The sequence below is a fragment of the Terrapene carolina genome, unplaced genomic scaffold (genome assembly GCF_002925995.2).
Source record: "Terrapene carolina triunguis isolate 2854851 unplaced genomic scaffold, T_m_triunguis-2.0 Scaffold85, whole genome shotgun sequence".
In the NCBI taxonomy this organism is placed as follows: domain Eukaryota; kingdom Metazoa; phylum Chordata; order Testudines; family Emydidae; genus Terrapene; species Terrapene triunguis.
Window position 1 is genome coordinate 52,510,858 of NW_020664436.1, and position 12,493 is coordinate 52,523,350.

General features: G+C 44.4%; 1 protein-coding gene across 3 annotated transcripts in view; it reads left to right on the forward strand.

Annotated features, from left to right (window-relative positions):
- LOC112112413 (MFS-type transporter SLC18B1-like) overlaps positions 1-11,891 on the forward strand; it is a 37,074-nt gene extending 25,183 nt beyond the window's left edge. For all 3 annotated transcript variants that reach the window (XM_024208330.3, XM_024208338.2, XM_024208345.2), the window contains exons 9-14: positions 1,599-1,690; positions 3,034-3,129; positions 4,050-4,124; positions 10,988-11,081; positions 11,187-11,236; positions 11,783-11,891. In XM_024208330.3, coding sequence (XP_024064098.1) covers positions 1,599-1,690; positions 3,034-3,129; positions 4,050-4,124; positions 10,988-11,081; positions 11,187-11,236; positions 11,783-11,849 — 474 coding nt within the window. In that variant the 3' untranslated portion in view covers positions 11,850-11,891. The remainder of the gene's footprint in view (positions 1-1,598; positions 1,691-3,033; positions 3,130-4,049; positions 4,125-10,987; positions 11,082-11,186; positions 11,237-11,782) is intronic.
- The last annotated feature ends 602 nt before the right edge of the window (positions 11,892-12,493 follow it).

A 12,493-nucleotide genomic window follows, 5' to 3' on the forward strand; every position in this document is an offset into this window, starting at 1 on the left:
TTCTATGTACATTATAGCTGATATACAGCTGGATTTTTAGATGGGCTAAATGCATGATTGGCCTCTTAGATGTAAAGAATCACTACTCCAGGTAGAGCTGGAATTGGGGGGAGAGAGGGTGTGGGGTGGTGAACAAGCTATCAGGATTTTCCCCCCCCCCTTCTGAACAAATGTACTGGCCAGCCGTACCTTCACACTCTTAATGAAAAGCTCACTATAGGAATATATTTCAAATGAGCTTGGTATATGTGTGGGCTAGGAGGCTTTGGTGACACAGCCTTTTACCTTTGGAGATCTTTGTTCAAGTCTTATCTGATCACAAGTGCAAATGTCTATTTATTTTGACATAGTATGTGTCACTTTTGCCATTTACCAGTGACCACCAATTATGTAGCAAAAAGACAATAGGAAAAGCAGAGAGATTGAATATCCAAAATTATGTGCATGGTCAACTCTGTATGGCAGCAAGCACTTGACAGTAGTGGGAGCCGTTAATGTCACATCAGCATCACGTGCAAACTTACGTTTCAGCAGGTTTTTTTTTTTTTTTTTTTTTTTTTTTTTTATAAAGTCCTGAATCATACTGCTGGTGAAAACCAAGCTTTGGGCACCTGGTGGCAGAGTCTGCTTGCAATAGGGTCACAGTGACTTGAAATACCCTCACCTCCTGATTTGTCACCTGAAAGCTTCCGGATGCAATCCCCACAGTAGGCAGTACTTGCCAGGGAGTGCGCATGAGATAGGAAATGTACTGATCAGTGCCTCTCCCATACAGGGCCGGCTCTAGGCACCAGCAAAACAAGCTGGTGCTTGGGGCGGCACATTTTTAGGGGCAGCATGGCCAGCGCCAGAATGCCGCCCCTAAAAATGTGCCCCAGCCGCCCTAGCTCACCTCCGCTGCTGCCGCTCGTGCGCCACGGCGCGCGAAACAGCTGATTCGCGCGCTGCTGCTCACCCTCCCTCCCAGGCTTGAGAGCCTGGGGGGAGGAGGCAGGGCAGGGGATTTGGGGAAGGGGCGGAGCTGAGGCGGGGCCGGGGGTGGGGTAAGAAAAAAAACGGGGGGGGGATGGCCAAAATTGTTTCTGCTTGGGGCGGCAAAAATCCTAAAGCCGGCCCTGCTCCCATACATCCATCTATGGAGCCTCAGTCAGAATGTAAAGGAGTTTTCCGCAGGGGCCACTTTTAAAAGCTTCATTGGGGGTTGAGGTAATACTGTCAAACTTTTAAATTTGCCTCTGTTACCTGTCATATCTGCAGCATCCTCTTACACTGGGAGTAGGAGATACTGTGGTGCCATAACTAATACTGAGTGGCAAATGTTAAGTGTAAGGACTCGTACTCTGTTGTGATGGGGAGAGAATATTAACTTTCTCTAGAAAATTATTGTTCTACTTCCTGCTTTCACCCCCAAGAGGTTTGAGCTGCTTCTGAAGGAAGGGAAATGCATCTGAATGAGTCACAAGTATCTTCCTTTTCCCTGGTGGGTTTGAAGTGTTCAGAAGTGCCTTAACCAAATTATTTTTGCCTATGTGCTAGTTTGGCAGATAAGAGTTTGGTTGAGTTTGAATTTCTTCAGACCTTTGATTTCTCTTTCACAGCACCTAAGGAAATGGTTGTTGGTCTTTGGAGGCTTACTGACAGCACTGTCGTTTTTCCTGTTAGGACCTGCTCCCATCTTGCACATTGAAAGGTACAGTTTACCACCTTTTATCTCCAACACTATCAAGTGAGCTTTCCCCATTAATTGGCATTCTGTCTAATTATTACCACTTTATGTAGCCACTCAATGCAAGAGGAGTTTATCTGCTGAGCTTTTGAAAAGAGATACTGTTTTCCTTGCTCAAGCAGCAGAACACAAATGTACCTCCAGATGGGAGCATCAGAATACACGTACGGTTATAATTAAAAAATGACTAGAAAAAATAACTCATCTGTATTGACCTGCAGCCTTTGCCTCTTCAGAGATGTACCTACTCACTTTAGTCTGTGTGTGGGGTGGAGAATAATAAAGGTTAGTTTTGTTGTTACTGGTAAGTCCTCCAGGACCAACATGGCTGTGGGAGAGCAAAGTGATATATTTTGTTAATTCTTGGGATGCATAAGCAACTATGGCTATGTCTTCATGGGTGGGGGTAGAGGGGGGAGGAGGAGGGATCCCACTGAGAGCCATCTTGATGTCGTATCCAAGGGGAGACTGGTACTGTGGTGTGTGGTTTTACCTCAATATAGCTAGATGAGGTAAACGCTATAGCCCGCATTTGGTATTTATCTCAACTAATTACACGGAAAAAAAAAAACTACATTGCCTGTCTCTCCTTGGATATTTATGACATTGAAATGCCTCTCAATGGAAAATCATTGCCCCCCAAAAAAGTGAAGAAAGTCTGTGTTCCATTTGTTAAGCCACCTGTGCTACCCCTATTGTCTTCCAATTATATACTCTGTTACACCTGTGAAATGACACTGATGGCAAGGGTTGCTAAGATGTAGAGCTGGTTACATTTTTTTCCTAACTTTTGAAGAAGAACATAACCAATTTCAAACATTTTGGGAGGAGGAGTGAGTGGAGGAGAAACTTCAGGAATTAGTTTGTAGGGTTTTTTTCACACCTCTATCTCTACACCAATGTAACTGTGGACTGCAGAATGTTTAGTGTTATGAAACAAAGACCGTATCTTGGATTTAACAACCCCAGGATAAATTTTCAGGGTCAGCAGTTGGTAAAACCATTCTCTGTTTATACACTGAGCTCCCTGCATAAGGAAATCATTGACGCAACAGACATGGAATCACAGAATTTTTTATTTTTCACAAAGTCCATTTTTCAAATTGGAGCTGCACTATTAAATCTCTTCTGTCAAAACATGCAGGGCTATTTACTGGATGGTTTAAAATGAATATTATAGCGAACGATGGTTTGAAGGGAAAACTAATCTCTGAACCATGGAGAACTGGTGTAACAGTCCTAATTAACGAGAGTAAAGTTTATTTTAAAGATGTTTTACACCATTCCTTTCAATGCTCATTTTGCAGCAAACTCTGGATGTTTGTCCTAATGCTGGTTTTATATGGCTTTTCCTTTGGGATGACTGGTGTCCCACTGTTTCCTGAGATGCTCAGTTGTGCTTAGTAAGTAATTCTATCTGTTTATATTATTACTAATACTTGGAAGCTCTACAAACAATTTCCAGCCACCTTTTCATTCTCTGAGAGGGAGGGGTGGGGGAACTAATTAATTATTGATCTGAGCCTGAGATGTTGGGTGAATCTTTTGAAAAAGTGACTTAGGCTCTTGTCAAGTGGCTTTCTTGCTTTTTATTTTTTAAAGTGAGCTGGGCTTCTACATCACTTAAGCACTTCTGAATTTTATCTATTGTTCAGGGGATGTGACAACCTCAATATGGTCACGGGGTCCAGCTGGTTTTGGTAGTTTGCATAGCAAGCCATAAGACTAATGTGTATATATATTTTTAAGGGGACTTTTATTTCAGGTCATTGGAAGGGTTAATATCCAGCAAATACTGTTGTCTCTCTGGGAGACACTACAGTAACAGTTCTATCAGCAGGAGTCAGGATTACTTTAAATGCAGCATCTTCCATGCTGCTTGCCCATAATGGGCTGAGGTCCTCTTGGTTCCATGTTTAGCCAACGTGTATTTCTCCTTGGAACCAAGGGCTTTCCCCTTTTTCAGACCCATCTCTCAGCTTTCCTTCTCCTATGCCCCATCACAAGACTGACTGTGTATGACATGGATATCCAGTTATCACAGTCTCAAAGGTGATTACGCTGTAGTGGTAGGAATCCCACTTAACGTTGTCCTTATCTTCCTTCTTCTAGGGAGGTGGTGCCAGGTGGCTTAATAGGCAAGACAAGGGGCAGAAAGTTGTAGATCCTCTGTACAGACAAACTTCTCTGTGCTATAGTAGATGCACTTGTGTGTATTTTTATGTAGTTCATATTTCCCTGGGGGGGACATTCCCACAGGAATAGAGCACTTTAAAAGGAAAGAAATGTACTTAGTGGAAATAACCTGTCTGTCTTTCTCCAGTGACAATGGATTCGAGCAGGGGTTAAGTGCATTAGGACTGGTGTCTGGACTCTGTGGTGCAATGTGGTCACTTGGGTAGGTACACAGTCATGCTCTATAAACTTCTGGTGTTTTGGTTGCCCTGTGTTACTATAATGTTGCTGGGCTGCTTAAGTGTGTAGAAGAGCTGGCTTGCCCTTTAGCGTCCCCCCTGCTGGCCAAGTATGGCTCTTCAATGTCCTATCTCAATAGTCTGTGCTCTCAGGACCCCTTAAGAATGCCACACAGTCCAAAGGTATAACATGAAATTCCCCTGCTGGGGTTCTACTTTATGAAGTCCAAAGACTTTTTTGAAATAAAGTCTTTTGCCCAGATTCAAAATAAAGCCTCCTTGGCCTGCAGTCTCTGTCCCCTCAGGTTCAGGGGTTGCATAGCCCTCTTTCTTGGGGGGGTGGGGAGTCTGTGCTTCCAGGTTCCCAGTAGCTTCCTTCAGGGACCCTTTCACCTGCTCCCTGTGTAATTTTCTCCCTTCTTTCCCTGTGTTGAAAGAGAGATCCATTGGAAGCCCTTCCCCATCTCCTGTTTTCTAGGTATCTCTTCTTAAGCCTGGTTGGGCAACAGGTAGTCAGTCACAGGTGCTCTGGACCCTGCTCCCTCTTAAAGGGGCCAGTCTCCCAGTGACAAATTGATAATGAAAAATCACTTAACTTTTACCTCTGTCATTGTGTTAACCTTGGACCAAAGACTCATTACTAAACTGCTGCCAGGTGGGCATGTTCTGCAGTGTTTCAAAATGGGCAGGAAAGGGATAGCAGGATGGAATCTGAACTAATCTTCCTTGAGATGGTGGTGTCTTTCACATCAAGAAATAATTGTTGGTGACTAAGTCTGGGTGAGCCTGCAGTTCCCCTGTGTGTGTGGTTACTTCTTGGCTATCAAAACTCTTGGCGTGTGGTAGCTTAAAGACAGTGACACTGAACCTCCCAATAGTACAAGGAGGGATGCTTGTGCCTGAGATGAAGGATGTAGTGATGTTCCCATCACTACTCCCAATTTCTACCCTCTGTCTCCCCCTCCGCTCTCTTGCCAATCACCTCTTTTCCCCTTCATTGTCTGGGCAGTTTGATGTGTGGATAATTTGGCATTTTGAGGTAGGGGTGAGTGTGTGTTCAGGGCTGGCTCTAGATCAAATGGCACCCCAGGCAAGGAGTGCCTTTGGTGCTCCCCCCCCCCATACTTTTTTTTTTTTTTTTTTTTGCATTTGTAGCCCATTTCATGACTTTGATGCACAATTTGCATGCATGATTTATCCCTGTCATATAAGACTATCAATTTGCATGCTAGGAGCTGTAAATCTGCATGTATTCATGCCATATATAAGAAAATAAAAAAAATCCCTCTAAGCTTATAGAAACGTCTTAATTTTAAGAATAACTGAAGTGTTCTAACATCACAAAATTGAACTGTACACTGACATTGGGTGGAGCAGTATTAATTAGTGTCACAGTAGGTGACAGCCTTAGAATGTTAACCCTAGTCCTTTAGTTCAAAAGGTCGCTTTTCTTGCCTTTGCCCTCGTAAGCTGAAGCACAGCGTCAGAGATCCAAAGACTGGCAATGGCATTTTCAAGCAATGAAAGAGCAAGCAATGTCAGTCTCTCATTGGCCATCATTAAGGCTAAGATTTAATCATGGGTATTTTTAGTAAAAGTCATGGACAGGTGACAGGCAAGAAACAAAAATTCATGGCCCAGGACCTGTCCATGACTTCTTATTATATAAATACCCCTGAATAAAACTTAGCAGTTCCTGAGGCTCCAGGTGCTGCTGCTCTGGGGTCCACCAGGACACCACTGCTGTGGGGGCCTGGGGACTGATGGCTAGCCCCTGCATTGGCCGTGGGGGCTGACTTCCCCCAGCCACCCCTGCTCTGAGTCCCTGGGGACCACTGCTTGGGCACTCCCCGGGGCCAGCCACCCTGGAATTGCCTGAGCAGTGGCCTGTGCGGCTGGCTCCCAGGCCGCTCCAGTGGCACCCAGTGCTGCTGGCTGCAGGACACCCAAGCAGCTGTGTAAGGGAGTTGACTCACCCCTGCGGCACCTCCTGCTGGTTGTCTGTGGGAATTAGCTTGTCACAGGCTCCGGAGCACCCTCTGCAGGCTGGTGATCCACCTTACCTCAGTCTGGCCCCCGTGTTCCTCCCAGGACCTGGTGCCCCGTTATCTGGGGTGCTGCCACCTGGCAGTAACCCCACAGTTCTGGGTCTCCCCCTCCCAGGGGAACCCCCACCCACTATCCCCACTTCACCTCAGTCTTGGCTACTGCCAGTCATTACTTAGCCCCCGTTCACTGGGGCAGACTGCAGTGTATCAGCCACGCATCACAGGCAAAGGGGTTTGGACCTGCTGCCTCTGCCTACCTGTGGGCTGCCCCTTTGCAACCCCAGTACCCAGTTGGCCTTACCCTAGGCCTGCAGCCTGGGGGATTTCTAGGCTAGAGCTCCCCAGCGCCTCTTGCCTCGCCCAGTCCTGCTCCACCTTAGGTACCCAGGTACACTCCCTAGCAGCCAGGCCCTTCTCCCTCTAAAGGCAGAGAGAGAGAGTGTGTTTGCTTGAGCTCCAGGCTCAAGCCTTTATAGGGCCAGCTGGGCCCTGACTGGGGCATGGCCCCAGCTGAGCCTGCCTCCCACTCAGCCTGGGCTGTTCCCCCTGCCACAGCCCTCTCGAAGGGCTGTTTTAAGCCCTTCCGGGCAGGAGCGGGTGGCCACCCCGCTACAAGCTGGCCCCGGGATCAGCTGCACCAGCCACTGCAGCTGCGAAAGTCACTGAGGTCGTGGAAAGTCATGGAATTTGTGACTTCTGCAACCTCCATGACACAATCACAGCCTTAGCCATCATTGATCAGATATACATTTTAATGAGCCTGAGCTTCAAAAAGCTGCGCTTACCACTTGAGACTGTGATTGGCAGCGTGAGCAGAATCCTCAAAGCTATCCACACATTAGGAAAAGTATCCTTCAGCTTTGCATCATGAATGAATTGGAAAACTTGGAGTGGAGGGTGCTTCCCATGTTGCAAAATGTGATGGATGTTGTCCAATTCGACATAGAGGTCTTTATCATTGACATCTGAACATTCCCCATGTGTCAGCTTCCAGTGAAGGTCTGTACAATTGTTCGAGTGTTTTCCTGTCCACTGGCAGCTTACTAAGGGCATACAAAAAAACCCAGGTCTTTTCATGGTACTTCATTTGTCCAAACCTTTCTTCGATGGACACTTGAGCAGCAGTAATGAGTGAGCAAAAAAACTCCCTCCTGAATTTTTCTTCCAAGCTTCCCATCACCTCATCTCTTCCCTTGTAACCAAACTCTCTCTTCTTCCGATGAATGAGTTTCCTTGAAGAAAGGCTCAACTCCTAAGTTTTCTGCCATTTCTTTGGCAGCAGTGATGGCACCTTCAAATCCGTTGTCTCTGTAGGCCACAATGAAATCAGGGCAGCTTCTAGTCAAAGTAGCAGCAGTTGTGACGTCCATTGACTGAGTTTTTAATGCTTTGCTTACAACATTTACTTGGAACAGGATATCGTGTCAAAGCACAATTGAGATCAGAAATTTGAAGTCCGTGATCCGGTTGGCCAGGCTTTGCGCCTCATGTTGGATTCCGGCCTCAGCTTTACTCGACTGCTTCAGTTCCATCAGGGCATCATAAACCTCAGTCACTTGGTAGCTCGCTGGCCTTATGCTGTCAATGTGGCTCTCTGTGAGTGTCACCTAGTGGCTTCATGGTCAGATTTGTCGTTATCTGTGAGAATCTTCCACCTGATAGTTGATGCTGAAAACAGGAGGTATATCCTTTGCAATACTCTGAAGAGAGATACTGATTCTAAAGAAGATGCTGCTGCCTCTGACAGAACCAGATTGATGGCATGGCAGCCACAAGTCATGAAGAAAGCTCTTGGATTCAGTGCCAGGATCCTTGCCCGGACGCCACTGTTTCTTCCCTTCATGTTCATGCTGTTGTCATAGCCTTGGCCACGGCAATCCTGAAGCTTTATTTTATTCTCATTCAAAACATTCATAAACAGTTCTGTTAGGCTTTTTCCAGTCCAGTCATCCACAGACTGGAAACAGATAGTGTTTCTTTACTTGGATACAGCCGCCTTCGTCATCAACAAATCTTACTATAAATGACGTCTTCTCATTGTGGCAAATGTCCGGAGTGCAGTCCATTATTACGGCATAGTACTTCGCTTTGTCAAGCCACATCAATATGTTATCAAGTCCCTTCCTTGCCATAAGGTCAATCAATTCATTTTGAATTGTTTTGCTGCGGTAATGGTCCATAGCTTCTTTACGAACTACTCGATGTAGGTGCTCACTCATGACATCATTGGAGCTCTACCAAACTGAGGAAATTACTGCTAAGTTGTCCACTGAACATATCCGACAAGCCCCAGAAAGCCAAATTATTCTTTGCAAGTAATTTGAGATCAGATGCTTGTGCACTTTCCTCCAATGCTGGGTTTCTACATTTAATAATGCACTAGTTTTCTCTGTGTCTGCATTTATTCAGCTTGAGTCTGGACTTGACCTCCAACCATTTGGAGTAGGCTGTAAAATGGCCAGGAGACTTTTTATGTTGCTTCAGAGCATCAGCTAAATTATGCTGGTAATTGTACCCGGAAAGCAGAAGCAATGATTTGGCTTTGTCAAATATTTTGCAAAAAAATAGAATACTTTGTCAGTTGTGTTTTGAGTAAACTAGCCAATGCCAATTCAGTTTCTCACCATTCTCGAGCACTCTTTCGCAGTGTGACTTTGAGATGTGTCACTTCTGCCCATTTACTGGAAACATCATATCTTCAGTTTTGCCTGGCCCGTTCAAAATTGTATGATCTATATTGGCAGAGTTTAGGATTGCTGGCCATAAAACAGAATCTGATGTATCCATTTGCGGTGTGCAATTTTTCTCACTGCTGTTTCTGTCATCGTGCAAGGCTGATTCTTCATCATTTCTCTCCTTTTCATGTAAACCAGGTTTTTTTTCTTTCACATTACGCTCCTTTTCATGTGAGCCACATTCTTCTTCTTTGCTCTCCTTTATGCCGCCAGGAAAACTGGGCGATTTTCCATCACTTTCCTCACATTTCCATTTCTTATCTTCAGGTAAATCTGTTAATTCCTTAGTAATAGGACTTCCATCATTTACACTTTGCTCCTCAATTTTATTTGCACTGGGACGATCGCTACTACCTAAAGCCTGGTCTATATTGATCTGTTTCAGATATTTTTTCCATCAAATTTACCCCTTGATGCAAACTAGATTGCAATTGAGCTTTTTGCTTCCTATACTGAGCTCCTGAAGGCTTCTTTTGGGAGCATCTTTACTTTCTATGGGGGAAAACAGACAGCATTGGGGAGAGCAAAAGTCTATGTTCCGCAGTCTTAGGAAGTCCTCAAACATTATGTGTTAAGCATGGCAAAAGAAGTAACAGTATTTCTTTTATATTGTTGCTTAGATAGGGGTTTGATAGATCTCACTGGTGTCTCATTAAATATATCCTTTATTAGTCGCTACTTACACTCTTCAAGTCTTAAAACACAAGTACACTTTCACAATTGCACAATAAAACAAGGTTCACAATATCGCAGATGCATTCTCACTTCACTTTGTTTTTATATCTCACTGACTGACTGGTGACACCCCGCCCCTTACATACCCATGGGGGCATGGCTGACAACATTCTAGGAGGTTCAAGGAAAATGTAGCTCTCAAAGTCTGGAGGGTTCCACAAAATTCTAGAAAGGTCCAGAACATTCTCAAAGGTTAGTGAAAAATGAATCCACATGTGGAATACCTGAAACACTTTACTTCAAACATTCTATTTTTCCTTTTTGCCACTAACAAGAAAAACAGGACCCTGAGCCCAGTGTCCCAAGTCCAGCACCTCAAGCGGTTGCCTAGGTTACCTGCCCCTGAATCTGGCCCTGCGTGTATTTGGCTAGAAGGGAGGGGTTCCAGAGTTTCTCACCCAGTTGCTGCCATCAAGTGAGTGGAAGTTGAGGAGGTCATGAGGTATGCCACAGCCAGTGCTCTGCCCACCCTGCTTGTGTTGATAGCAGCACACAAGCAACAGCAGCACAAACCATAGCTTTGGGCAGCATTTTCCAGGATGTTAGTCTGCCCTGCTTTATCATCCGTATTGGCAGCTGATGGGATTTAATGGAACAAGAGTGGGATGCTCTCTGCTGAGTGACTGAAATGCTGGCTGTCCTGCTTAGTGCAGGACAGTTGAGAGCAATGCTGGGTATATGACAGCAGCCTGGTGGATGTAGTAAAGAGATATGTACAGTCCTCTCCTGTTACTAAGTCCGTCTTTAGATTTTGTAAAAAGCTACTTCAGTTTACACAAAGTGAATTGTGAACAAACAATAATGTTGTTCTACTGCATGAGAATGATGCTGTACTGTGCTTTTCAAAAAAGCTGAGCACGCACTATTCACATGGAAATCAATGGACCTTTCAAGGTGTTCAGCTCCTCAGAAAACTAGGCCCCTATATAAGTAGTCTAACTTTGAACACAAGGCCCCACTCCTGCATTGAGTTCTAGCACAGACCTGGGCACGGTCCTATTTAAATCAGTGGGACTATGCATGGGCACAGGAGTCAACAAGACACAAGTCTGAAAACATAAGTTAGTTTATATTCTGAGTAGCTTTCCCCACCCCACCACTTCACAAAACCTCAGTTTGGTGCATGGACTACATTGACAGACCCTGTGTCAAACCGCTCTAGCATGGGACTACTCCATAGATGTCTGCCAGCTGATGTGCCATCTATACATAAGTTATAGATCTGAAACCTCTTGTCTCAACGTATTGTGATAAAAAAATCTCTTAGCTGTGGATGTTGTAATTTCTTCTCTTTGAGGTACCCATACTTCTTCTCTTTGATATTTTTAGAGGTTTTGTAGGACCAACATTAGGTGGATTCCTAAATGAGAGGCTGGGGTTTGAATGGGCTGCCGCCATACAAGGAGGATGGGCGTTATTAAGTGTAAGTAAAGCTAATATTCTTGCTTGTTGCTTTTATTGCAGACTGCAACTGTAAAATATTACACAACTATTACAACTATAATAATTGGTGGCTGTTTCTTTAAAGGGGCTAGCTATTGGAATATTCTATATCCTAGAGGCCTCACGAAGAAGAAGGTACTGTGGGACTTTCATTCTTTACATCCATTTCCAACCAGATTTAAAAGGTTTTCATTAAGGCTAGGTCTACATGGGGGCGGGGGGGGGGGAATCGATTTAAGATACGCAAATTCAGCTACGCGAATAGCGTAGCCGAATTCGACGTATCCTATTCGACTTACCCCGTTGTGAAGACGGCGGCAAATCGACCGCCGCGGCTCCCCCGTCGACGGCGCTTACTCCTCCTGACGAGGTGGGAGAACGCGCGTCGATTCGGGGATCGATTTATCCGTCTAGATGAGACGCGATAAATCGATCCCCAAGAGATCGATTTCTACCCACCGATCTGGGCGGGTAGCATAGACTAGCCCTAAGGAAAACACAAAATCAGCTTAGTAATGAAAGAGACTTTAAACACTTCTGGGGCACAGACTACACCTGCATTTGTTTGGGTTTTTTGTTTGTTTTTTGTTAAATAATGCTAGCATTATGTATTTAAAAAGTATCCAGAAATTCTGTCACACATATTGCCTTTCCTTCTTTTCCCTTCCCCTCCACTCACAGATCCAGCCTACAGATTCCTCCAGGCACAAATGAAGAAAGAGTTCATCTTTTGGCTAGTGAGACGTAGCCAGTAATATTTTTGGATCACTGTTCATTTTTTATAGTTAACTTAGTGATGAGAAGAGTGGACTTCACACACACAAACACGCAATACTGCATAATTCTAGAGCTGGGGGTGGGGGAGATATCTTCCCATAATACACAATGAATTGTGGTTTATTTGTAACTGCAATATATTGCTCCAGGGCTGTTCTGATACTTGGATATTAAATGTTGAATGCCTTTCTTTTGGATGTTCCTGCCGTGCATTAGTTGAACTGGTAAATATCAGATGTCAGCCGGCTTATCTGTGTTCACTGTGCAGTGTTCTGAAAAGCGGTTTTGCCCAATGTGAAAGAATTTTATTTCAGGATGTTCTACTTTTTGTACTTGTATCTGCTGGAGACTATTCCAGATAATCTGTCACGACCATATTTTTTTCTAATGTGTATTTTCCTTTTTTAAAGGGAAGATAGTGGTTAAAAATATCATAACTGATAATATCAGATGTTCAAAGGGAATTTTGAAATAGTGAAGCAGTGAGCGTAATGCTCTGTTTAAATAAAACCAATTAACTTCTTGTTTCTAAATTCTGTGAATTTCTTTAGCCAAATGAGATTAAAAGTGAGGGTGGAAAGGAAGTCCACAATCTCCCTTGTCATCCTAATAAAC